Below are 27,821 nucleotides of genomic sequence, written 5' to 3'. Positions count from 1 at the left end.
GAGCGGGCAGGGGAGGGAGGAAGAAGCAGAGGGGGGAGGGGGGCCTGGGGTGGGGAGGGAGAGGGCTTGGGGAGGGGCATGGTGCGGGGGGGACTTTGGAGGCCTCAGACACAGAAGGAAGAAGGCGGGGAGGGGAGCCTGGGAGGCAGCCTGGCCGCCCACAGGCCCCATTAAGCTGCTCTGTTCCTGCCATCTGGAGATCTCCAGCTCAGCAAGGGTATGGTTTCCTTAATGAAGTTGCCATTATCGGGCTGAAGGGAAATAAACTAGTGTGCGAAGGGCGAACTCATTAGCCACCATGCAGAGGGAGGCGGGTCTAGGGGGGGGCACCAAGATTTTGGTTTTCTTAGAACCAAGGGGAAGGGGGTGTTTGAGCCACATGAGGGTGTGTGCATGGGATTTTGGCACTTGAAGGAGGGAAGGAGTAGGAGAAAAAGGAGCTGTGGAAATGGCACAGTTAGAGGAGGGTGGTGTTGAAGAGTGACACAATTAGGTGAACACAAAGGAACCGGGAAACATGAAGTCCTTTGGAGGAAAAGGGGCCCAGAGAGGGAAGTGGCCTGTGGTCTCTTCTTGCCCATCGCCAGGCCCTGACTTGCCCGGTGGTCGGGGTGCAGTTTACTGGGTCACCGGGGCTGACAGGCTAAGAAGGCCACCGTCGTGGACCAGTTTGCTGAGCAGAGAGGAGGGGAGTCATCAAGGGCTGGGAGGGGTACCTGGGGGTCCCTGACTGGGGATGAGACTCCAGAGGAAGCCCACCCAGGGGCGCCCTTTCAGAAAGTTTTCAGCTGAGGGAGCACATTTAGCATTTCCAAGAAGAAGCCTCAGTCGAGCCCAGCCAACCCACAGAAGCATGATAAACACGAAAATGTGGCTAATTTGTCAGTGAGCTTTGGGGTGGTTTGTTACGCAGCCCTGGATGACTGTGACAGTCCCCCGTGCTAGCTGTGCCTCTCTCTAGGAGTCAGCCGCATGTCAGGGAGGCCTGTCATCAGGGGCAGAGCTGGCTCCCTGCCCAGCCCTTGCCTCTCCACATACCAGCCCCCTCCCTTCCCGCTGTCCCCCGAACTCCTGGGATAGCTTGCCTGTCCCACTCAGCAGTTCAGAGCCTGAGCAGAGCCGACAGGCCCAGTCTTGTCTCGTTTACTTGGGTCACCCAGCACCCAGCACGGGGCCTGCCGCATGGTAGGCACTCGGCAAATCGGCCTCAGATGGTTGCCTCGCCTGCAGTGCTGCTCCTTGCTGGCCTGGGGGTGAGGCCGAGCTAACTGCCCTCTCCACAAGCTCCTCCTCCTCTGCAAAGCGAGGGTGACGTCACAGTACCGCTTCTTGGGGTTATCGCGAGGCTGGTGAAGCACTAGCGCAGAACCCGGTGCAGGTAAGAGCCTGATCGACATGGCGCTTTATTACAGTGAATTCTACTGCGTTGCTGTTATTTCCAGGAGCCGGGGCAAGGTCTGGCATCCTTGGGGATGGACACTGCAGGGATTGCAGGGGGCTCCTGGGGACAGAGAGCCTCTCTCCGGCCTGAGGCAGCACCAGAATGATTCTCTTCCTGCAGCCACAGCAGCTGAGGATCGTGTCTTCTGCCTCTGGAGATGCCCTGAAATCAGTGGCCTAGCGATCGGGCCAAGGGAGCCCGCACATCGTCTAGGATCCCACCCCGTGTCAGCCTCCAAACATGCCAGGGGACTCAGGCAGTAGCTGAGCCAAAGATAGCTACTCAAGTTGTCATGAGCCAGCAAGCCCCACGCAGGAGCACACGTTTGCTGAGCACCTCCTATGTTTGCTGGGCACTTCCTGTGTGCCGGGCTCTGCGTGGGGAGGCAGGGGTGTGTCTCAGGAGCTACTCTCTGGGTAGTACTGAAGACAGGCACAGACCTGAAATTGCAGCCTGGGAGAGGAACATTGACAGAGTAAGGTGGCAAGCATTAGGGGCAGAGGGAGGGAAGAGGACCTCTGTCCGAAGTGGGTCTCAGGAGCACCGGGAGTGTGGAGCTGTGACCCAGTTCACCAGCTCTAAGCTTTCCTGTGACCTGGCAGGTGCTGGCCAGGGTGGCGGAGTTCTGCATCCTATCAGCCCCAGCTATCTAAGACTCCACGGAAAGGTTTCCCTGATGCAGGCTGGAGAATGACCTGGGTTATCCTGGGCTTCATCAGCTGGGTTTGAAACCATCCTAAATCAGCAAGGCAATGTCCTTAAAGAGACAGCCCTCTAAATTTTGGGGGGAAAATTTTAGGATGTGTTGCAAAGCTTTAGGGTGCAATGGAAAGAGACTGTCTTGGGAAGTTAGAGACCCAAGACTCAAACTGGGTTTTTTCCTTTGTTCATTCTTTCACTCAGCAATGTTCCCCTGAGCCCTGTGCTGGGTGCCAGGCCATTCAAGAACCACACAGGTATGTTCCTGACCCACGTTGCTCACAGCCCATGTCTTCCAGGTACAAGTGAAGTGGGAAGATGAGCTCTGACCCTCTACCGCCCAGGCTGATGACCTCTCCCTCCTCTGGGCTCAGAAGGCCCATAGTCCATCTTTCCTGTTCTGGGTCCATCTCCCCACTAGACTGAGCCCCTCGAGGGCAGGACTGAGCCTTGTCCACTTTGCAAGTGGCCATAGGCTCTGGAATTAGACTAGGGTTCAAACCCTGATGCGCTACTCATTGCCTGGGGTGTTGCCCACCCAGTGCGTTGCAGTGAGTTATGAGGCTTGCGTAAGCTCTCAGCCCGTCCTGCCGTGTACCAAGCACTCAGTACCTTGCAGCTGCCCTTATTCCTACAATTACTATTGTTATTCCGGCCTCTGCTGGGAGGTCTGGTCCACAAGAGCCTGGTTAAGGCCAAACCAAGCTGGCTTGGAGTAGGCTGGGTGTGGCCATGCCCCCACCCCACCACCAGGGGCCTCGGCTGGCTGCTGGCCTGGCACGAAGGCTGTCTCTCTCGTCTCTGTCTCTCTCTCTCTTTAGCTTCTCCATAGTTGTAGGTTAAATGCAGGATCTCAGGTTCCAGCCTCTGGGAAAGGAGATACCAAGTCCAGGCTCTGTTTCCACCATTGTTGTGCAGAGTGCTGTCTTTCTGCCATGTCCACCCCCCACCGCCTCAGGTTTCTCCGCTGTGCCTGCAGCGGCCCCTCCCATCCTTGTCTGAGTAGAGGAGGGAGAGATGTTTGTTTTCTTGTCTTTTATTTCATTTTCACCCATGCAACATTTCTGTGAGGCAGACAGAGCAAGGAGTCTGACCCCATTTTTCAGAAGGGGAATCTGAGGCCTGGAGAGGTTGAGTGGCCAACCCAAGGGCGCAGAGCTCATTAACAGCTCAGTGGGGACTGCAGCCCAGGTCTCGTGACTCCCAGGCCAATGTGCTTTGTACCTCACTGAGCTGGTTCCCAAAGGCCCTGGGCACAGTAAGGGTGAGTAAAGAGACTTGCTGGGAAGCTAGGAGACCTCTGGAGGTTTTGTAAGGGGCAGCTGAGATTTCTTTTCCAAGCTTATTCTGGAAACACTGACAGGCTGGTTCTTTCAGGAGCCAGCCGGGAAAGTTTAGGACTTGTCCACCCGAGGCTGGGGAGACAGGTATAAGTACGGGTGCAGTTCCAGGCTGTCTTCGGAGAGTTCCCCGGGCCCTTCCTGAGCAGGAGGTGGGACGGTTGCCTCCACTGCTTTGTGGGGTGTACCCTGCTGACCAGTGGCAGCCAGGCTGCAAGCTGCTTCTTAGAAGGAGAAATGGAGACAGGGGTGTGGAGAGACCCCGGCAAGGCCTTGCAGGAATGGTGGGGGTCAGGCCAAGCAGCTTTCTACTGCTGCATCCAGAGGGGGCTTAGTATCTAAGAACCCTGGCTTTGCCACTTACAGCTGTCACCTTGGGAAGGACACGTAGTCTCTGAGCCTGAGTTTCATCACTGTAGTTGCTGTGGAGACTGGATGGAGGAGGCCTTGCTCAGGACGCAGCAAGGTGCTACTGTGGGAATCTGCTGCCATTATCTTCCCACGGGACTGCCTAGAGGGCAAGTGACGGGCAAGTCCGTGTCCTGTGGGAGGGCCTGAGCACTGCAGGTCACTTAGCATCCTTGCCGCGTTCCACCAAGTGCCCGTGTGCGTATAAATTTCCCCAGGTGGGAGCTACTTCTCCCCGCCTCACGGCTGCTCTCCGATCCTGGCATGTGCTTTTGCCCATAACTCCCTGGCTTCCACCCCTTCCTGGTCTCTCTGCACTGACCCGGAGGCTCCCTGTGCCCAAGTTCCTGCAGGGATCCTTGTGTATTGTTGCACCTGCCTCTCCCTCTGGGGCATCTCTACCTGGGCCTGGCACACATCAGGTGCTCAGAACGTGGTCCCGTGCTCGGGGCGGCAGGACTGACTCTCCCCCTGCCCCGTGCTGGGAGGCCCTGGGAAGAGGAAGGACACGGTGATTAACCTGGAATGTCATGTATACCCATGGCTCAGGTGTCCCAGGGTGCAGTTAATGGAAAAGAGTGACAGTGCCCTTATAAGGGGCATCAGGTTGCTGACGGGCTGGAGGTCTGGGTGGACGTGTCCCCTGGGATACTTGGTGAGAAGCAGGGAGTCGATGCTGCGCCTGGCTGACTGGGGGCAGCCGCCCAGGGAGGCAGGGCTGAGCGATTGAGCCAGGCGGCCTGCATTGTCACCCAGGCAGGCCCTCCAGCTCGGGGCCCTGACTGAGGAGGTGGTGCGGAGGGGAAGGAACAAGCAGGTTGTGCGGTGGGGCTCATCTGAGGCTGAGACACCAGGCTTAGTACCGGCAATGGTTCCATCGTCACGACAATCTCTCATTTTGTTCATGGTTTTACAAAGAGACTTCATACCCATCGCCTGCCCCATTTGACAAGTGTGGTAGCTGAGGCTTAGAAACTGAGGCTGAAAGTCATACAGCCAGGAGGCGGAGAAGGCAAGAACAGAACTCTCACCGGGGAGGGTACAGGTTGGGGGCTGTGATGGTCAGTGGTGGCCTGAGCCCAGGTGAGAAGGTTGAGGCCTTGCTCCCCTGTGCCTACAGCTCTGGTCCTACGGACACAGCTGTACCGTGTGGGATGGGCCCAGAATGAGAAGACAGCAGTTCTCAGTGGCCGCTGGAGGCTGGTCAGCTAAATGCTAGCCTCAAAGGGAACAGGCTGTCATGAGGCCCTTTCCAGCCCAGACAGAGCCAGACATGAGGGGCAAGGCCCAGGAAAGTTGGGATAAGCTCTTCTGGGGTCAAGCAGAGCTGCGGCTTTGTGCCAAGATGGTGACTTAGGACTCTGCTGCCTCCCACCCCAAAGTCAACCCCGTAGGAACTACAGAAGCAAGAGGGGAATATGGATTCTAGGAAGTAACAAACAAACATGCAAGCAGGTATGAGAAACCCAGGGGGACCAAAGGCTGTGTGAACTGACATGAGCTGGGGAGTATGGAGGCTGCTCAGCTTGTGGGGGAGGGGTGAATGGAAGCAGCAGTGGGAGAACAGGTTGGAGGAAATCTTTGCAAGTTCTGCTCTCATCACTCCCTGGCACTACCTTGGGGCAATGGTTGCCTGCTCCTTTACTGATAAAACTGTGACAAAAACCCTACTGGGATGAGGTTTAATAAAAATAGATGCTGATAAAACAGCTGCCTCATACTTTCTCTCATTGAACCCCCAGAGCTAGCTTGTTAAAATTCTCGACTGCTTTCTGTCAACCATGTCTCGCCTTTAAGGCTTAGAGATGAGACCCTGACTCTGTTTCTGTGGTGACTGGGCCCCCCTGGTACTCATGCCCACCCTTCAGCCCCTAGAGGCTGACACAGCAGCCTTTGATGGTTGCTCAGTACTCATTACCAGACAGAGTAGCTGATACCAGGGGAGCTCAAACAGGGCAAAGTAAAGAGACTGGGAGAGTATCTCTCCTATAAAAAAAAGACAACAGACTGAACTGTATACACCAACTGGAACAGGATCATTAGAACGAATGGACCATAAAACTCTGTGTCAGCAAAATATAAAACAAGTTCAAGGAATCATAAGAAAAAAGAACAAATTAGTAAACTGGAAGATCAATTTGAAGAGCTCCCTCAGAAGACAGCAGCAAAGGATTAATCAACAAAAACCAGAAAAGCTAAGAAATGGCAGCTAGAAGTAGTACTGACATCTGATCATAGGAGTTGCAGAGGCAAGAACAATATAAAAACTGAATGTTTGAAAAAAATAATGGTGGGGCTTCCCTGGCGGTGCAGTGGTTGAGAGTCCGCCTGCCGATGCAGGGGACATGGGTTTGTGCCCCGGTCTGGGAAGATCCCACATGCCGCGGAGCGGCTGGGCCCATGAGCCATGGCTGCTGAGCCTGCGCGTCCGGAGCCTGTGCTCCGCAACGGGAGAGGCCACAACAATGAGAGGCCTGCGTACCGAAAAAAAATTAAAAATAATGGTGATAGAATTTTCTATAATAAATGAAAGATGAAAGGCCTTAGATTTGAAAGAGCTCACAAAATAGTGCAAAAAAGGAAAGATCAGGAAACCCACAATTAGACACATTATAATAAAATTTAAGAATATCAAAGATAAAGGACTTATATTTGAAGCTGTGAAGGAAAGAACTTCGAGCTTAGAATTTTATAACTGATGAAACTCTCATTCAAACTTGAAGAAATAAGAAACACATTCTCAGATTTACAGAGCTTTAGAAGGATTGCTACATAAAAATTCAAGTGAAAAATACTTTTGGAGGAGGTACTCAAATAAGAAGAAAAACAATTCCAAGAGATGCTTCAAGAGATATGAGAAATAAAGGTGATTAAGTATCTTGGAAAAGACTATTGTTGCCTTTAAAAAGAACAAAGAAGGCTAGGACAAATAAAGGAAAAAGGGAACACACCTTCATAAGAACCTAGAATTAAAATTCTAATCTAGTTAATATCAGCATGAGGATGTGGGCTGAGGTGGGGAAATCAAAGAGGCACAAGAGAGTATTAAAGTACTTGTCACGTTAGGAGAAATTATATTTATTTGAGCTCTCAACAGGAGAACATAAACATAAGTATGGAAGGCTGACTACCTACCTTGAAAACAAAAACAGAATACATAGCTTTTCAACTAACAAAAGAAACTCAATCTATCCAACTGAAAGCTGGAAAATAGGAAAAAAAAAAAAAGAGAAAGAAGCAGAAAGTACAGTAAATGGAAAATATAAAATAAGATGGTGGTAGAAATAAGCCTTATAATAATAGCAATTACAGTAGAGGTAAATGGGTAAAACTAATCAATGAAAACAGAGAGACTCTCACATTGGGTAAGAAAACAAGACCTAATAATCCATGCCCTAAGAAGACACACTTGATTTTAAAAACGGAATTATTGAAGATAAGAACACGAAAAAAGATATACCAAGAAATTAAAAGGATCGAAACAGATATACCAGGCAAACGAACTAAAATTGGCTGCGATAGCAATCTTAATATCTGACAAAATGGAAACTGATGCAAAAAACAACATAAGAGACAAAGAAGGATATCAAGTGCCGTTGAGGGAAAAATAAGCAAGATGATATAGCTGTAATGAACATAAAGGCAACTAGCAACAGTTTCAAAACACATCCAGCAACAAATGACAGAACGGCAGGGAGAAATATATAAATCAACAATTGTAGCAGTAGATTTTATTACAGTCGTTATTGAAACTGATAGATCAAGCAGAGAAAAATAAACAGAACATTTGAAGAATGAAATAAAATAAATAATAAGCTTGACCTTATGCAATATCAAGCTTATATAGAGCTACAGATAGAACCCCACAGTAAACAAATTCCTTTTAAGCAGAGGGAGCATTTATGACCATGAATTGTGTCATAAGAGAAGTATCAGTAAATTCCAAAGGATCAGTACCATACAGACTTTGTTCTTTGATCATAATGCAATAAAACTAGAAATGAATAAAATAAGGAGCTATAATTTCATACATGTATTTATTTGGAAACTAAATAACATTATTGTATAACTCTTGGGTTTAAAAGAAAATCATAAAGGAATGTAAGAAAAGTTTAAACCTGAATAATAGTGAAAACATTATATATAAATATTTATAGGATACAGTTAAAACTGCATATAGAGCAAAATTTACAGCTTCAAATACATTTATTAAGAAACAAGAAAAGTTAAAAATAATACGCTTACGCAGAGCGGCTGGGCCCGCGAGCCATGGCCGCTGAGCCTGCACGTCCGGAGCCTGTGCTCCACAACGGGAGAGGCCACAACAGTGAGAGGCCCGCGTATCGCAAAATAAATAAATAAATAAATAAATAAATAAATAATAATAGGCTTAGCACTCAAGAAGTTAGGAAAAGAACCATAAAGTAGAATAAAATAAATAGACAGAATGGAAATAATTAAGAAAAGGGCGGAAATCAATGAAATGGAGAGCCGCAACAGGGGAGATTAATGAAGCCAAAAGCTGGTTCTTTACAAAGACTAATAAGATAAACAAATCTTTAACAAGACTGACCAAGAAAAACAGAGAGAAGATACAAATAAATGAAATATGAAATAAATAAATAAATAAATGAAATATGGAATAAAAAGGGGGAAATAACTTTAGGCACAGAAAAGATTTTAAAACAATCTTAAAACAGTATGATCAAATGTGCACTAATAAATTTGAAAACCCAGATGAAATGTAAAAATGCCTAGAAAGATGTAAAAATCCAAAATTGGTTCAAGAAGACATACAGAAAGTGAAAAGGGAGTCAAAGAACTCCCCTCCCCAAACTGCCCAGACTTACATGTTTTTACATTTGATTCTTCCAAAATGTCAAGGTAAATTTCTATCTTATGCATATAATTCCAGAAAATTTTATGTATTATTGAATTATGAAAATTTTATGAACATAGCGGCAAAAATCTTAAAATTATTTGCCAATTGAATCTGTGTATTAAAAATAATACGCTATGAAATACACTAAAGGAATATGTTATAATTGTCTCAATTGGTGCAGAAAAAGTTTTTGATAAAGTTCAACAACCTTTTATAATAAAAACTCTTAGTAAACTAGTAAACACAGTTACATAGTAAAATCCTATTCCAGCAATTATTTTTGATGACAAAACTTTAGATGCATTTATTCTCTTTAATATGGAGAATGCAGAAAGGACACCCACCAAAACCATTGCTGTTTAACATAGAACTAGAGATCACAGCCAATACCCTATGGAAAGATAATGAAGTAAGGAGATAGGATTGGAAAGGAAGAGATAAAACATTTCTTTTTGTAGATAATATTATCATATACATAAAAACATAGAATCAATAGATAAACTATTAAAATGAATAAGAGGATCAATATCAAGTTCAGCAAGTTTGCCAGATAAAAGAGGGACTTAAAAAGGAAGGGAAAGCATTTCTCTATGCCAGCAATAATCAACTAAAAAATGTAATAAGATACCATTCATGATAGTAACAAAACCATAAAGCATCTAGGAAATAATCAAGAATACATAAGACTTCTATGTAGAAAACTTAAAAATCCTAGTAAAGGATGGGATAGATGATTTAATATTATGAAGAAAATGACATCTTCCTATTCCTAAGTTAATTTTTTTTTTTTTTTTTTTTTTTTTTGCGGTACGTGGGCCTCTCACTGTTGTGGCCTCTCCCGTTGCGGAGCACAGGCTCCGGACGCACAGGCTCAGTGGCCATGACTCACGGGCCCAGCCACTCCGTGGCATGTGGGATCTTCCCGGACCAGGGCACGAACCTGTGTCCCCTGCATCAGCAGGTGGACGCTCAACCACTGCGCCACCAGGGAAGCCCCTAAGTTAATTTTTAAATTCAATAAAATTCAATCAAAATTTATTTGGTTTTTGGAAGGACTTAATAAACTTACTTTAAAATTTATCTGGGAGAAGAAAGATCCACAAATAGGCCAACTTCAAAAAAAAAAGAGTGAAGAACTTGCCTCATCAGATATTAAGACATTTTAAAAAGCCATATTAATTAACACAGTGTGGTAAAGTTCAAGAACAGACAGATAGACTAAAGGAATAGAATAGAAGACTCACATAGACTTTAACATACAATAAATGGAAGAGATGATTGCTTGCTTTGCAAGCTGATGTTAGGAAAAATGGTTCCCTTTATAGAGAAAAATAAAACTGGACCCCTATCAAAAATCACATACAAGATAAAAGATACAACTATAAAATCAGAAAATGTAGGAAAATATATTTGTAACCAAGAAGAGTATATAGACTTCTTCAACAAAACTTGGAAACACGCCAGGATTAAGAATTTCTAGTCAATGAGGGGCACCAGGGACAAAGTTAATAGATAGATGGTAGACTGGGAGAGGATATTTCAATATCTTAAACCAACAAGGAGTGGGTATCTAGAACATACAAAGAGCTCTTGCAAATCAATAAGAAAAGACAGCTATAACAATAGGAAAAAAGGGCCAAGAATATGGACAGGTAATTTAAAGAAGAGGAACCTTTAAATGTATCTTTAAAACAACAGTGAGGTATTATTGTTAGCCTGATGAGAATCAGAGAGCTGTATAACACCAGGTGTACATGAGGATGTGGAAAACAGGCACTGCTAGTGTCAACCATGACAGTCCTGGGTCAAATTAAGTGTATGTATAGCCTATGAGCTAGCAATTCCTGGCCCTGGTGTATATCCCAGAGAAATACTTACACAAGCCCAAGGGGCATATGCATGAGAATATCCATAGCATCTTTGGGGGTGGAGGGTTGGAGGCAAGCTAGGAGTTCCTCATGGGGCGTGAGTGCACAGGCGAGATGAGTAGGGTGATTAACTCACCCTGGGTTGACCATGACTTTTCTGCTTTAGCCCTGAAAATCTGTGTCCCAGGAACCCCCTAAATCTCAGGCAAGTCCCAGGATGGTTGGTCAACCTAATGTGTGTTGGATGTGTCCCATGGAGTACTGTAGAAACAACAGATTAGCATAGCAATGGATGGAATTTTAAAATGGTGCTCACTGAAACAAAAGGAAATATTTAACATGACACCATGCAGGTAAACATAAATTATATGCTTATGAGATAACAATACCAATTTTGTAAGAACACACGGGAAATCATAAGATGCACACATTAAACACATTAGAATGGTTGTATATGGAGGGGAAGAATATGGAGATAAAAGAGAATGCGTGCATCCATCTATCCCTACCTACACACTGAAAAACAAGAGGGGACCTTGTAGGGACCAATGAGACAACGTGCCATAAACGGAGACAAATGATTTTCTCAACCCTCTGAGCCTGAGGTTCGAAAGAACAGAAAAGCTTCCTGCGGAGCCACAGTGGAAGAGGTAGCCCACTAGCTCTTGGAGAGGAAGGGGTGAGGTCCGTGTGTGACTGTATTTGTTGGAAGGTGGGTTAGCCTGGCCCTCCATGTGCCCAGGGAACAGGGAAGCCCCTCCAGGCGTGTTGGATGGGCCCAGCTGGCCCTTCTCTGTGCCAGACGCTCTGCACGGGGCTATCCTCTACAGAGGTCCCTGAGAGGGGTCCTGGGTGGAGGGGACAGGAAGGCTCCTCCCCAGCTCCCACCACTGCCTCCTCCCAGGAAGCAAGGAGCTCTGGGCAGGCTTCCCCCCAGGGTGTGGGAGCAGCACACCCCCAGCAGGCGGGGAGTTGCTGGTTCCCCTCTGGGCTTGTGCTACCCCAAGGGCATCCTACCTCTGAGAAGTCAGCCACATCCTCACAGTTCTCCAGGACCCGGGAGTAGAAGGATTGCCCTGGTGGGGAAAAGAGGAAATTATAGTCAGAACTCCCTGGACAGTAAGCTGTTTATCTAATAGCTCCCAATTCAATTATTTTATATGTGAATGGACAAAGGTCTCAAACCATTTAGAAGAGTGGTTATCAGTGGACAGGGCGAGTGAGAAGATATTGAAAGCAGCATGCTTTGATTTTTTTATTGTATACACTTGAGTTTGACATTTTTCAATGACTGTGCTTCACTTTTGTAATTGAAAAAAGAATGCTTTTAAAAATCCCCACCAGCCTAAACCAATGGACCATTCACTGAAGGGCTACCTCCAGGTTGAACTCAGTCTCATTCTGAGGGTTAGTTTGGGTTGTCACCGGAGGGCAGGCTGGGGACCCAGGAGAGGGGTGGGGGAGTACGATGTGCTCTTCTCCCCCTGGAAACACCAGGAGATCTGTCAGGACCAGCGCCTGGCCAGGGAGGCATTGGAGTGAGTCCCCTCTGATGCTCCTTGGTGATGGGGCTCCATCCCCCTGGGAACCACTTCACTCCTCTGGCCTTGGTGGCCTCACCTGTATAATAAGAGGGTTGGTGCAGGGATATCCAGGGCTTGCCTGGGTTTTAGAATTTAGAAGCAAGTCCTAGTTCAGTATGAAGCTGACAAGGAGGCGGCCAGGGGTTTGATGCCAGAGTCAGGTGGATGGTCTGGGGAAGGGTGTGTGTGAGAGAGTGTGTGTGTGTGTGTGTGTGTGTGTGTGTATTTGGAGGATGGGGGCACATGGGGAGGGGTTGCAACCAAGATAATGAGGAAGAAGCTATAAAGCGAAAGCTAGAGACACAGAAAACAGATGTGGAGTAGACAGATGGGAAAGAAAGATTCTTTAGTACTAGCCAGGGACAAAACAAAACAAAACAAAACAAAAAACTAAAAAGAAAAATCTCAACGACAAATCCCGAGGCAGCCAGGGGAGGAGAGGAAAGCGTGAGGGATGGTGCCTGAGCCTCTTCTAATTTTCCCCACAGGCAGCATGCGATACAAATTGAGACTCAGGTGAGCATGTCTGTGCACTGGGGCTTCCCCAAGGAAAGCCTGCATAATCAAAGGCCCTTTCATCCTGGAAAACGGTAATGAGCCTGGATATGGCTGTGTTCAAGCGTTTCCCGGAGTGAAACTGAGCAACCCAGCCGGAGGGGAGGGAGGGAGGGACAGTCCAAGATGGTATTACAGGGTTCAAATATGCATGAAGCCACTGGAGCTCAAACCTTCCCCTGCTTGTGTATTTCCTATAGCCTTGTTGGAAAAGATATAAAATACTGTGAAATCAGCCATTGCAAAATTTATACATCAGGGCTCTGTTCTGGAAAGCAGTAAAACCTAATTGCCTCAGGCCCCGGGGATTTAAATGTGGTGAATATTGTCAGACAGGATGAGCTAAATTTTACCTCTAGATATTAAAAAAAAAAGGTTTGCTGAAAAAAAAAATCAAATCAATGGCACAGAACGGTGGAAAGGACAACTTATTAAGAAAACAGAATGTCCTTAAGCATTTTTGGACAGCCACTTTTTAGGAGGATTTGTACAAACAGTGACAGGGATAATTCCAGTGGTCCTTTTCTATTCATTAGGGCAGAGCCAGGGGACCTCTGTCACCCCTTCCAAGTTATCAGTGGGGATTACTCACCCCATCACTCATTTCAAGTTCGTTTCCACTTAACATCTACTCTACTCAATACCAGTCTTGTTGACATTTCAGTTCTATATTAAATGACTTTCAGACAAAACCATTTAAAATCCCAATATCCAATCACCTTTGTTGCCACTGAGATTGAGAATAAGTCTTGAGAGAAAGGAAATAGCCTGTTTCCTGCTGTGGAGAGGCTTTTGTGGATAGACTGAGCAGGAGATTAAGTGGGGAAAATTGAACAGCATCCTTAGTTCCTTCGGAGGCTCATGGGATAGCTGAGCTCTTTGGTCTGAAATAAAGTCCTCCTTGAGTCGATAAATGAAGTTTGAATAGCAGACTCTGTAATAAGTGCCATGACATCAGATATACCCAAATGGAGGGGTCCACAAGTCCAAAGCTTAATCGAAGTCAGTTGTATGTTGTTTGTCATTTTAGAGTATCCATACGGCTACTACTCCCCTAAACGATGTTCTCGTCTCATAAGACAGGATGGAGTGCTAGCTTTCATGTGATGTGACTTAAGGGTACAAAACGTCCCCATCTGCACCAAACAGCTCTCTCTTCCAGACGGTTTACCTTGCTAGAGCCAGACCTTGAGAACTGGCAGGCGTATAGGGACTGGGCTGTGAGCCAGTGTGCATTCGTTCATTCCCACACACACGAGGGTCTTCTATTCCTGCTGGGTCAGCACAGCCATTTGGCCGTGGAGGATGGTGGGCCAGCAGTTGTACAAAGATAACTAGAATTGGGATGCTGCCCGAAGAATCTTATTACGATCCAGAAGGGGGACAGTTCAGGCATGCAAAAGGCTAGTACATAAGGCAAAATTTGGTCGTTGGCATGCAAGACAAGTATAAATAAATTGAAAACACAGGAAAAAGAGAAGTGACCTCAACTTAGCAGATCAAAGAAGGTGTTTAGAGCCATGGGCATTTACACTGGCAGTTTGGATGGAATCTAGAAATGCAGAGACACTGGGGGAGAAGAGAGAGAGATGACGGGACATCAGGCAGAGAAAGGCGTGAGCAAAGGTTTGAAAGGATGAAGCAGAGAATGGAGCCCGGAAGGAGTGGGACACAGGACAAGTGTGTTCTGATGGTGAAGGGAAGAATGAAAAGTGCCTCCCCTCGGGGAGCAGCCCCCCCGAAGGAAGACCTGGACTGGGGGGTCCTAAGAGGGCACAGGGTGGGGGGAGTGGACCATTAAGGGGAAAGACAGTGTCCTGAGGACAAGCTTCAGGGACATGATGGCTTTGCCCAGGATCTAGCCCTCTGGGCTGTATCATTACCTGACATGACTCTTTTTCTAGTGTGAGCTGAGAACTAGCGCAGAGCACCCTGCCTGTGACTCAGACCCGTCACTATTATTTCTTTGTGTTATTTACCATTAGCCAGACGTCACTGTCTGCAGTGCCTGGGGTGGCCTGTATGGAGGGTGGCCTGGTAATCACCCGTTCCCTGCTGCAATGCTGTGACGTCCCCAGCATCTGCTCTGCCCCTGTTCCTCCCAGCACCTCAAGAGGGTGGCCCTGCAGTTTTCATTCCCCCCCAGTTCCAATCAGCCTGTTCCTTTTCGAAGGCCAGTTACTCCCACAAGTGTGGGGGAGCAGGGCCCAGGCATCCCTGTGTGCAGAAAAAAAGCCTGGCTTACTCAGGTCTGGGGCCTGATGCTGCGGCTGAGGCTGGGAGGCCTGGAGATGGCTATTCAGTGTCCCGGGTCTCAGAGTCATCATCTCTAAACTGGCGGCAATTATCCTGGACGGGCCTACATCCTGGAACCACTGTGAGGGTCAGCAAGAGACAGTTTCTGTGAAAGTCTGAGTAAAGCATCAAGCCCCTTACAAGCACAAGGGGCCACGGGACAGTGGTTAAGCCTTGTGGGCCCGGCTGCCTGAGTTCAAAGCCCAGCTCTATCACTTGCTGGCCTTGTGCTCTTGAAGAAGTTAACTGGTCTTTGTGTTAGTTTCCTCATCCATAAAATGGAGAATATGATAGTGTTTATACACCTGGTACATAGCTCATTACCCAACTGAAAGATGCCTATTATTCTACTAAAGAGTCCTGTGTTTTCTTTTGACATTTAAGTTGTGTCTTAAATATAAAAATGGTTTCCTCTATTACGGATCACATTTTGTAGCTTACTTTTAGTAGTATATAATCAGGAACAATTTTCTACCTCATCTTGTATAAGATTTTTCAAAGAAGTTTAGTTATTTTACGTATGATTAGCTCTTCTTTTAACCAGGTAAAATTTACATTCACAGATCTTAAGTGCACAACTCAGTGAGTTTTGATAAATGCATATACTGTACTTGTGTAATCACCATACTATCAGGACACGTCAATCAAGAACATTCCTGGGCTTCCCTGGTGGCGCAGTGGTTAAGAATCCACCTGCCAATGCAAGGGACACGGGTTCAAGCCCTGGTCGGAGAAGATCCCACATGCCACGGAGCAACTAAGCCCATGCACCACAACTACTGAGCCTGCGCTCTAGAGCCTGTGAGCCACAACTACTGAGCCCATGTGTCACAACTACTGAAGCCCCCGCACCTAGAGCCTGTGCTCTGCGGCAAGAGAAGCCACTGCAATGAGAAGTTCATGCACCACAACGAAGAGTAGCCCCCTGCTCGCCGCAACTAGAGAAAGCCCGCACAGCAAAGAAGGCCCAACGCAGCCAAAAATAAATAAATAAATAAAACTTTAAAAAAAGAACATTCCTATTTCTCAAGATGTTCCCTCATCCCTCACTTTCCATAAGTCTCTACCCCTCATAGGTAAACCACTGCTTTGATTTCTAACTCTTTTTTTTTTTTTGCGGTACGCGGGCCTCTCACTGTTGTGGCCTCTCCCGTTGCGGAGCAACAGGCTCCAGACGCGCAGGCTCAGCGGCCATGGCTCACGGGCCTAGTCGCTCCGCAGCATGTAGGATCTCCCCGGACCGGGGCACGAACCCGTGTTCCCTGCATCAGCAGGCGGGCTCTCAACCACTGCGCCACCAGGGAAGCCCTGATTTCTGACTCTTGATTTTAAACTTTGTGTAAATGGTGGTATCATACAGAATGTACTTTTGTGTATCTGGCTTCTTGAAATCAATGTAATGCTTTTGTGATTCATCTACATGGTTGTATATATCAGTAATTCATTTATTGCATTGTTGAGCAATTTCTGTTGTATGAATAGACTGCAACTTGTTGATCCATTTTCTTGTTCATACTTTTGGGATTGCTTTCATTGTCAGGCTGTTGCGAGTAAAGATGCTGTGAACATTCTTGCAAAAGTTTTTTTGTCGACCTATCATTTCATTTCTTTTGGGGAAATACCTAAAAGCAGAATCACTGGCTCATAGCATAGGTGTATGTTTAACTTTAGAAGAAACTGTCAAACACTTTTCCAAAGTGATTATACTATTTTACAATCCCATCCACAATGTAAAAGAAATGTTCTATATACTCACCAACATTTGGTTACTGTCAGACTTTTACGTTTCAGTGCATGTGATGTATTTCATTTTGGTTTTTGAGTTTCATTTCTCTGATGACTAATGATGTTGGTCACATTTTCATGTGTTTATTGGCCACTTCTATATCTATATCATGAGCAAGGCAATGTTGCCTGTGGGATCTTCCTGGACCGGGGCACGAACCCGTGTCCCCTGCATCGGCAGGCGGACTCTCAACCACTGTGCCACCAGTGAAGCCCCCACCTCATGTTTTATACAACATTGCACTGGAGTTCTAGCCAGTCAGTATTTTTCCAATTTTAAACTAACCTTGCATTCCTGGGATAAAACTCACTTGTCATGATGTGTTACCCCTTTCATATATTGCTACTCAACTGACTAATATTTTGGTAAGGATTTTTACATCTTTGTTCACGAGGGATATTGGGCTCTAATTTTCTTTTTGTATAAGGTCTTTATCAGATTATGGTATCATAAAATGAATTATGAAGTGTTCTTCCTTCTCCATTTTCTGAGAGTTTGTGTAAGATAGCATTATCTCTTCCTTAAGTATTTTCTAGAATTTACCAGTGAAGCTGTCTAGACCTGAAGTTTTCTTTACGGAAAAGCAGTTTATCACCACCACCGCCGCCATCATCATCATCATTATCATTGTTATTACAGACTTGATTTCTTTAATAGATACTGGGTTCTTTAGGTTTTCCATTTCTTTTTGTGTCAGTTTTGGTTAGTTGTTTTTCAAGGGATTCGTTCCTTTCATCTGTGCTGTAGAAATATAAAATTATTCACAATATTCCCTCAGTTTCCTTTTAATGTAACGATATCCCCTCTTTCAGTCCTGATACTGGTAATTTGTGTTTTCTTGTTTTTCCTTGTTCAGTCTAGCTACACTTTACCTATTTTATTAATTTTTTTTTAAAGAAAAAACTTTTGGCTTTGTTAGTTTTCTCTGTTGTTTGTTTTCTATTTCTTTCCTTTTATTATCCTTGGATTTAATATTTTAGATTGTATTTATTTTTATTTATTGAAACATAATTCACAAACCATAAAGTTCACCCACTTAAAGTGTATGATTCAGTGAGTTTTAGTATATTCACAAGGTTGTGCAACCATCATCACTAATTCCAGAATATTTTCATCACCTCAAATGAAACCCCATACTCATTAGCAGTCACTCCCTGTTCTCTCCTTCCAGCCCCTGGCAACAACTAATCCATTTTCTGTCTCTATAGATTTTTCTATTCTGGCCTTTTCATACAAATGGAATCATATGATATGTGGTTTTTGTGCCTGGCTTATTACACTTCGCATAATGTTTTTAGGATTTGGGTTTAATTTTCTTTTCTTTTTTTTTTTCTTTGGCTGCGTTGGGTCTTCGTTGCTGTGCAAGGGCTTTCTCTAGTTGCGGTGAGCAAGTGCTACTTCTTTGTTGCAGTGCACAGGCTTCTCATCACGGTGGCTTCTCTCATGGCAAAGCACGGGCTCTAGGCGTGCAGGCTTCAGTAGCTGTGCACACGGGATCAGTAGTTGTGGCTTGTGGGCTCTAGAGCGCAGGCTCAGTAGTTGTGGCGTACAGGCTTAGTTGCTCCATGGCATGTGGGATCTTCCCGGACCAGGGCTCGAACCTGTGTTCCCTGCGTGGCAGGCGGATTCTTAACCACTGTGCCACCAGGGAAGTCCCTACTTTGCTTTTCTTTTAGCAGCTTCTTAAGGCAGAAACCTAGATCATTGATTGTAGGCATTTTTCTTTTCTGCTATAAGTATTTAAAACTAAATGTTGATATGTAGTATTTTCATTAACATTCAGTTAGAAATGTTTTATAATTTTGCTTTTGTTTTCTCTTTGACCTTAGGTTATTTAGAAGAATATTGTTTAATTTCCAAATATTTGGAGCTTTTAAAGATCTCTTATTGTTATTCATTTCTAATTGAATTCCAGTGGGGTGAGAGAATATACTCTGTAAGATGTCAGTCTTTTGAAATGTATTGACACTTGTTTAATTACCCAGCATATGGTCTGTCTTGATAAGTGTTCCATGTGCATATGAGAAGAATGTGTATTTTTCAGTTTTGGGGTGAAATGTTCTAGAAATGCCAATTAGGACAATGTGGTTGATGATGTTGTCAAATCTTCTATGTCCCTAATGATTTTGTTTAGTTGTTTGTGATTCTCTCTTGTAATAACACTTTTTCCCCCTGTGAGGAACACATACTCTTCAATTTTATAATGACAGTTGATGGGACAGTAGAATGAAGAAATTCAATTAAAAAAGAGTTGTCCAGGAAAACAGCTATTCCTCAAGTTCCTTAAACAGTGTGCTCTCCAAAGATCGCCAGCAACTCAGAGATCCAGATTTGGGCTCTGTGGAGTCACTGGGCATCCCACAGGGGAGGCTATCCCTTCCTTTTCCCCCACTTCTCAGCTACATGGAGGCCCCATCTATCTCTCATCTGTTGTTTTCCACAAATCCTATTCAAATATCATTTCTTACCTCCACTCACTTATTTCCCCTTCCCTCACCCTGTTAACACCCAGGGACACAGCAGAAACTCAGGCTTAGGTGAGGGATTCTTCTGAGAGGCAGGGACAGGGCAGGGATTATGAACTCCATCTCTCTGGCTCAGCTCAAACCTGTACTTCCTTCCAGGTGCTGCCTCAAAATGATTTTGCCATGTAACTAACTGATGACTCTGTTTCTCATCTTTCAGACCCAGGCACTGAGGCAGAGAGAGAGCGTGATGTTTCCCCTCGAGCCTAGGACAGCACGAGCCACACCCTCAGCAGCTGTTGCATCTTAGGTTCTCCCCCCCTGTGACGGACGGAGGAGCTTGTGGTCTCAGTGATCCATGAGCTGTGCAGAGCACCTCCTCCATGTCAGGCACTGGGAATATAATGAAGCATGATGGGAGTGTGACTCTTTTTACATCCTTAAATGGGGTAAAAAAATATTGTTAAAACTGCAGTCCTGACTTTATCTTAAACCTTGGCTTTTCAGAAAAATCCAGCGAGTGAAAACCGACTTCCAGCTAAGCTGATGAGCCCTGCTGTTTTGAAAAATAAAACAGAAGCAAAGACTGTGGAGCCAGCCTCTCAGGGGTAGATCAGTCCAGGTAGGAAGCAGACAAGAGGCCAAAGGTAAAAATGATCATGTGATACTCTCTGTCTCAGGAGACCTTCCTGGAGCTCTCAGTGGAAGAAACAGATCACTGCCGGGTGCTGCCGGGCTCAGGGGCTGCAGGGTCCCCCGCTGCTAACTGCATGGCCGCTCCTGCCACACCTGCAGGCCGTGCTGCTTCCTGTTGCTTCTGTTTCAGATCTGTTCTGTGCCTCCCAGGGAACCTGGTGAGGTGCCTGCCCTGGAGGAGCCCACCTGGATGGTGATGGCTCCAGGTGATTTTCACCCTATCATCTCCACATCTGGCAGAATGTGGAGTGTCAGCAACTGGCAGGAGTCCAAAGGAGAACTCCTGCCCCACCCCCAGATCCCTGGGTCCATGGGATTCCCAGGGTCACAATCTACTCTCTTTTTGTCTCTCTAGAAGGCTGCAGCATGAGGGGCCCTAATTAGAATAATCCTTACATTTTACAGGACTTTACAGTTTGTAGAGCCTTTCACGTATACCAACTTTTTCATTTGATCCCAAAGCAGCCCCGTAAGAACCAGGCATACCTCGCCTTCTCCTAGGTCTTCACTTGCCACCAGGACTCCCAAACCACTGGATTCCAACCACTTTCCTGGGTACTCAGGGTACTGAGGCAAGTTTCGGGCTTCCTGGGGGACACTCTCACTAGAATGAGCTGTAGTCAGGCCCATCCTCTTTGCGCCCCCCAAACCTGCTCTTCCTTGCATGCTCCCCGGCGTCACTGGTGGTCTCACTGTCCACCCAGGTACTCAAGTAGGAAATCCAGCGGCACCCTCGTCCTGCCTTCTTGCTGACTCCCAATCCCAGGGCTGCCTCCTCCTCTGAACGGATGTCACCCCTTTTCTTCAAACCCACAGCCCCCCTTTTGAGGCACAACCCTCTGCCTGTGCCACTGCCCCTCCCTGGGCTCCTGGCCTGAGGCCCTGACCTCCACATCCCCAAATCGGCTCTTCCCACGCCATCCTCTTGCCAAGAGCTTTGGTGACTCCCACTCAATTACAAGGCAAAGTTCAAACTCCAGAGTGTGACACTGAAGACCCTCTGTGTTTGAGCCCAGCCTCCCCTCCACCCCATTCCTACCCCAGGCCCTGCCAGCGCTCCCTGTTGCCCAAGCCCTTGACACGGCTCCACACCATCACATCTGTACCGATAGTAGCCCCTCTGCCTAGAACGGGGCCTTTCATGAGTTTTGTCTCTGCCAAAATGCTATCCTCTCTCAAGGGTGTTTAAATATCAGCCCATCCCCTGCTCAGTAAGATCTCCTCTCTGGGCCTGTGCACTTTTCCAACTTCATCTCGTTGACTCACCCGCTCAGGGCAGCTTCTGGAGCTCCTGGTCTGAGCGGGCTTCTCTTGCCTCAGGCCGCCTTGCACCTGTACCTCTCTTTCCAGAACACTCATCCCACTCACAGTGACCTGTGCAATGACTGTCTTCCCCTTGAGGGCAGGGACCTTGTCTGTCTCATTGACTGCTGTCACCCCATTGCCTGGAATAGCACTTAGCTCATAACTGGTCCTTGATGTGTATTATTACCTGGATGAATGAAGGAGTGAATGAATGATTAAATACTTGACTTACAAAACATATTAAAATATAGCTTTTAATGAATTGGGAAAGAGTTTATGACATTAATGAGGTAATCAGAAACTTGATCACGGAATACTTGATAGTATTAAGGATTTATTTCCTTTTTAGGAGTGATATAATATGTGGGGTTTTTTGTTTTTTGAGTCCTTGATTTTTACAGCTATGTACTAAATATTTACAGAGGAAATGCTGTGGTGTTTGGGATTTACTTCCAAATTATTTGGGGGGTGGGAGTAGGAAGGGGTACAAATGAAACAAGATTGGCCATGAGTTGACAGCTGTTAAGACTGCATGGGGAGAACTTGGGGGCGTTTATACTGGTCTCCCTACTCTAGTATATAGTTTAGATTTTCCATTCTAAAAAATTAGTAATAAAAAAAAAGATCAAACCCAGGGATGGGAGTAGGTGGAAGGGATATAGCTTTTATGTTATCAGTAAAGGTGGGTAAGATAACCAGGACTTTGCAATTCAGGGAAATTATTTGCAAGTCTGTTTTGAGCACAATGCCTTCCAGCAGCATTTTTGCTGAGGGCCGTTTGTAGCAGAAGACAGTTATATGGTCACTTCCGTATCATGAAAACACATCTGTCTCATCAAAGCAGGAGAAGCTTAGGGAACATTCAGCACTCTGCTGCTCTCCGAGGTCTGCAGCGGTTTGCTCTGGCCCGGGGGAAGAGGATATTTACCTCCTAGGGCTTTAGGCACAGAAGATCCACTCCCCCTGTGATGAGGGGCCAGGGAGTGCTTGGAAGAGTGGAGGATGTGGCATAAATCCCTCGGGCCCGTCAAAAGCGCAGAGCTGTGTCCACTGCCAGCTGTGCACCGCAGAAACTGTCCTAAGGGTTCCCTCTATCTGCCGCCTTCACTGGGGCAACACCCGCCCCACATCCTCCCAGAGAGGAGGTGCTGGGCTGGGCTGGAGTGCACACGCAGGTCCAGGCGTCCCAGGAGCATCTCAGGGCTGGGACACAGGGGTACTCTGCCTCCTTCACCAGGGGTGGTAGAGAAGTCTCCGGATAGAAATCCTATTTCTCACCAAGGCGGAGAGTTCCCCCATTTTAATGGGAAAATAAATCTAATTTGGAGGCTGAGGTGGTCCCTGCAGCAGCCAGGAGTAGGGGAATCTTGTCCTCAGTGCCCAGGCGGAGGCCCCAACCCCTTCCCAGCACGCAGTCACCCACCCGGCCGTGCGCTCCTTTCCAGGCTCTCTAACCTCCATCTACTACCTGCAGCCTCTGCTGTAGCCAAACCTAGTGGCTTCCCGGCCATCGTATTTCAGTGGCATTCCCCTCCTCTGGCCTCTGGTCCCGTCAGTCCCTCACCCAGAATGGCCTTGCCTCCGCCAGCAACCCTTCCTCGCCCCTCGTTCTGCATCTCCACGTGTGCGAGCAGCTATTCAAGACCCAGCTTAAGGGCTTCCTCCCCGTCTCCTCTACCCCCTCCTCTGCCTTCTCACGAAGCCTTCCCTGACCTCTGCAGCTGGGAGCAAGCCGCCATCCTCTGAACGTGTTGCAGTTTCCGCCCCGCCCCTACGTGCGCCCTGGCCCCCTGTCTCTGGCAGTGTTTCTCCACGAGGTCTGCGCACATTTCCTCTCCCCCGTCAGACTGTGAGAGCCCGGCTCCTTTAAGCCCCACCCTGTACCTTGTGCTCTAGGCAGCAATGCTCAGAAAGAGCATGGGCGTGGAGCGGGAGGGGCGGGGGAGCTGTGTAGCCTTTCTTGCTTCCGACCTGAGGACCACAGCTGGACTCCCCAACATTTGCTAGAAGGTGAAGTCAGCCTCCCTCTGGGGCCCTGAAAGATCCCCCGGGTTGGGAGGTCAACGGAGGGAGCTGGGGCCAGGATTCTTGATTCCTCCACTTCCTGATCCCCTTTGGATAGACAGCTGGGGGCGGGGACATTCACAGTTGAGAACACTGAGCCGAAGAGTGACAGTGTCACAGAGGAAGAAGGATTTAAACCCACTAACAAGTGAGTACCTCAAAGACGTGCCGTTTCGTGTTCATTTGGATGACTTGGCCCGGGGCTTAGCATGGGGCTCAGTTAGGAGAGCTAAGATCAGATCCCTGTCTTGAAGGTGCTTGGAGGTTAGTACAGGATACAAACCGGGGCAGTTTCTGAACTACAAAGTGCCCTAGCTGAGGGGTGGAAGGAGCGTGTACACAGTACTGCAAGGGAGGCCGAGGGCTCCACAGAGGAGGTGACGGCTGCGCTGGGCCTTGAAGGGTGCACAGAATTAACGGGAGACGGCAGAAGAAATATGACGGCTCGAGGCTTGGAGGTATAGAAGACTTGGCATCTTTGGGGAATGGCAGGAAGTTCAGTGTAGTGGGAACCCAGTGGGTGGTGTGGGAAGGGAACAAAGAGGAAAAGTCAGCTGGGCCAAGGGGGGAACCTTCATAAAGCAAACCTCTTTGCCAATTACCAGGTCAGGTGAATTATGTGGAGATCAGAGCCAGCCTCCAGAGATCACCCATCTCACCCATCGAGTCCCCAAAGCTGGTATTTTGGCAAGAAAACTCAGGGATGGAGAGTAAAGGAAGATCAGGAGGCTGGCCCCAGACAGTCGGTCACTTGGTTCCCTGACAGCCCAGGAACCCATGCCTGGGGGCTTGGATGGGGGCTGAGAACTGGGCAGAAGTTTGGACTAGAAGATCTTAGAGGCCCTTCCCACTCTGCCTTCCGTGGCTCTATGATGGATGTTGGGAATTATTTCAGGAGTTGAAAAAGGACAGCTTAAGCTAACACTTCCTCCCTCTGAGTGGTGACCTGCAGGCAAGATGGCTCCTTCCCAGACAGCCCACTCCTGATTCTGGCTGCGGCCCTCTGCATTAAATGAGGACTTGCTTACGGTCTCCATCTTGCTTATGGGAAGCGGAGGCCCCGAGGCCCTGTGGTCCGCTTGCATGACGGGGACTGGGGTTCTGGACTTCTGGTGTCTCCTGTCTGACTCAATGGACTGTGACTCCTGCAGGTTAGGGGCTGTGTCTTCTTCCCCCTGAGGGTTCCAGGCCTGTCCACAGATATCAGCACATTCAGTGAACAAACGAATGAGGGCAGGACCAGGTTAAGAGTGGCTGCTGGCGCAGTAAGACCCAAGAGCTACAGTTGGAGCTGGCTGGTGTGCGCTGAGCCGAAGGGCAGGTGGCCGGCTGACCTGGGATGGCAGGGAAAAGAGGGGTGGCCGGGGACAAAGCTGGAGCATGCCCAGCCCACATGGGAACAGGGGCCTCAGGGGTGGTCTGCCCCAGGCCTGGGTTCCTGTGGAACATCTTAGCGGGGGGTCCCTACAGAGCAGAGGCCAGGCCAATTTGCCTGCTCCTGGCACAGGTCGGGAACCCCTCAGGCGTGCCCTCCTCCCCGCTTTATATCTCGCACGCTGCCCTCTCTTCTCACTCCTGGCTGACAGAAGGAAGCTGGGCTGGAGAGATGATGACTCAGAATCCAGCAGCTGCCCCAAGTAGAAGTGAAACAGTTGTCTCACAAACACATCGGTCATTTAAATGCTCTTTCCTTAAAACTCTTTCATACCTATTCTTTTCACTGAAGCAACCTGATGAAGTGAATGTTATCATTGTACCCATTTTACTGGTGAGTAAACTGAGGGTCAGAGAGGTGAAGTAAGTGGAAGAACCCAGGTAGGACCCAGGGCTTTTGACCCCATATCTACAGATTTCTCTACCACAACCCCATAGGGCTCTTTCCTAAGTGTCCTGTGTCGTGCAGCACAGAAAGTCAAGCTTTATTTCAACCAGTTGATCTGGTCTACCTGGGCCACGAGTAACTCACCTGGTGCTCCCTCACCCCACCTGGCACTGAGCTTCACTCAAGGGATCTGGGGAGCTCAGGGCCAGCATCTCCCTCTGACCGTCCACTGGCTTCTCGTTTCTCCCTGCAGGGTACTTGCTTGGACACCAGTGGTTGTGAGTGCAGGAGACACTGTGGAACATTCTAGGGTGAGTCCGTTCCCTCTGAATTGTAGTTAGTGTTGGTCTTTTGGGGCATCTCTAGTTGTCAACTGCTGGCAGCAGCAGGTGAGTGGCTGGGGCATCTCTGGTTCTTGCAAAGGACTCTTTCTGGAAACCTGCTTGCCATCTGCCTGTTCCTGCTGCCCAACCCCCTCCCCAGGGGCTCTGCCTACGGTCGTGTGCTGCACATGCAGAGCTTGGAAGTGGATTTCTCCACTCAGTCCAGAGGGCACGCGTTGCAAATAGGCTAATTCCTGTGTGGTCCACTGGGGCTAGAGGACTAGCCCCACTGCCCAAGGAAAAAGGTGGGCATCCGATAGACAAGGTGCTCAACCCCAGTTCACCAGGAGGGGATAAAGAGGCTTTCAGGGTGGAGCAACCAGGGCTGGGATGAGGTCTTGTGAACTGGGGCCACTGTGCTTCGGTCCCTCCACTAAGGCCATACAGATCTCTTTACACCTTGGTTTTTCTGCCTGCAAATGGGACTGGTTTGTGCAGCCTGGGACTGTTCTGTCATGGCAGCAACAACACGGCGACCTGTAGCTAAAGACCCAAATACTATGCTCTCTTCCCACCACGGGGACAAGTGTCACAGATGAAACAACACACTTGCTTTTTCTAAAGGCAGCACGAGCTGGCAGGTGGCACGCGGAGGTCCAGGGTGCTGCAGAGAAAGCAGACTGGGCGGGTGTGGGACGCAACAGGCGGCCGGGCCCCCATTCCTCTCCCTCCTGCCTGCACGCACACTGCGATCCCCTCCACCTCTGCCTCTCCCTACGCACAACAGGCCACAGTGTGGATAACCCAGGGCCTTGTGCCCAGAGCTGGCCTGACGGAGGGGGTGACGTGGGTGCCCCGGTGGCTGCTGGAGAGGTCCTGAGAGGGCTGCCCCACGGTCTCACCTCTCCCTCCTGACGCGGGTGCAGATGTGTGTCCAGCCTGGGCCCTGATGCTCACTTTGCTCTTTAATCTGGTGGGTTCTCTCAGCTCCTCCCCTACTCTCCCACCCCGCCCCCACCCTCAGACCCTTCTCTGGGGAGAAAGGGCCGTGTCTAGTGAGGAGCACCCTGGCCTTTGGTCAAAGACTGCCAGACATGCCCCTGGCCCAGGGGGCTGGGCTGTGGCCAGGCAGAGGCAGAGGCAGAGGTGCGTGGGTAAAAAGCAGAGGGAAGCCTGGCCTTGTCTTTCCCTGCTCAAAACCTTCAGGGGCTGCCCACTTTCCCCGGGGTGAAGGCGGTCTTACCTCCTCGGCTCTATCTGTCTCTCCTGCCTCAGCTCGCACCACCCTGGGATCTAGGCTTATGGAGCATCTCTCTGTTCCCGTGTCCCAGCTCCTCTCCTGATCTTGGGCATCCTGTCCCCTCTGTCTGCTCTGTTCTTACCTCTACACATTGCTCCTTTCTGCTGTTCCCTTGGGTTTCAGCTGAGGTGTCACCTCCTCCTGGAAGCCTTCCCTGACCACCCTGCCTCCAGCCTGGGTCAGGGTGCTGCTTCTGTAGCTTGCACCCTACACTCGTCCCCATCTTCATCGTATCACACACTTGTCCCTATTGTCTGCCCGCTGGTCCTCCTGTCCCAGTGGATGTGGGCTCATTGAGGGCAGGGCCTGGGTCATGCCCAGCCCCTGGCCTTGGCACAGAGATCATAGTAAATAGTCACTGGATGTGTGAGAGGGAAGGAGGCTAGGAAGAGAACCGACAGAGAGGGAGGCTTGTGGGGCTTATAGGATCCCTGACCACAGATAGACCTGCGAGAAGCCAACAGTATCCCCATCATGCTGGTTTCTAGGAGCCCCCCAGGTCTTCCAGACTGTACACCCCACCCCCACTCTGTGCCCAAGGAAATCAACCTGCAGGAGGGAGAGGGCCCAGGGAGACTCCGCAGCGCTGGGTCCCTCAGCCCTGGGTTCCCCTGAGCCCTGGGGTGGGGTCCTCACTTTTGCTTCCCCAGGACCTCCTGCAGGCAGAGGACTCCACAACCCTCTGGTTGGCACATTGGCAAGTGCAGGGAGAGACACACATTCAGACATGGAAACGTGGGGGACCCTGATTTTCAAGAAATCACAATGGTTAGTCAGGCCGGGGCAGATGGCTGCCCGTGAGAAGCCTCATCGCACCAACCCTGCTAGAACTTTTCCAATCCATCCTCCCCTCCCTGCCCTATCCCGTCAGCCCGGAGCTGGGGTCCCCATAAGACAAGAGAGTCCCTACCTCGGAAAGTCACTTTGGCGATCCGGTCGCCCCTGCCCCGCAGCTCGGAGACCGTCTTGAGGTGGACAAGCAGAGCCAT

The 27,821-nt window shown here is 48.4% G+C and overlaps 1 protein-coding gene across 2 annotated transcripts in view; it reads right to left on the bottom strand.

The window, feature by feature from the left end:
- OTOF (otoferlin) overlaps positions 1-27,821 on the bottom strand; it is a 94,549-nt gene extending 66,728 nt beyond the window's left edge. For both annotated transcript variants that reach the window (XM_024764482.1, XM_024764483.1), the window contains exons 1-2: positions 27,743-27,821; positions 11,656-11,714 (exon numbers count right to left, since the gene is read on the bottom strand). In XM_024764482.1, the coding sequence (XP_024620250.1) occupies positions 11,656-11,714; positions 27,743-27,821 (138 nt within the window). The remainder of the gene's footprint in view (positions 1-11,655; positions 11,715-27,742) is intronic.

This window comes from Neophocaena asiaeorientalis, unplaced genomic scaffold, assembly GCF_003031525.2.
Source record: "Neophocaena asiaeorientalis asiaeorientalis breed wild unplaced genomic scaffold, Neophocaena_asiaeorientalis_V1.1 scaffold345, whole genome shotgun sequence".
In the NCBI taxonomy this organism is placed as follows: Eukaryota; Metazoa; Chordata; class Mammalia; order Artiodactyla; family Phocoenidae; genus Neophocaena; species Neophocaena asiaeorientalis.
The sequence above is the reverse complement of the archived record's forward strand: the minus strand, read 5'-3'. Positions and strand labels throughout refer to the sequence as shown.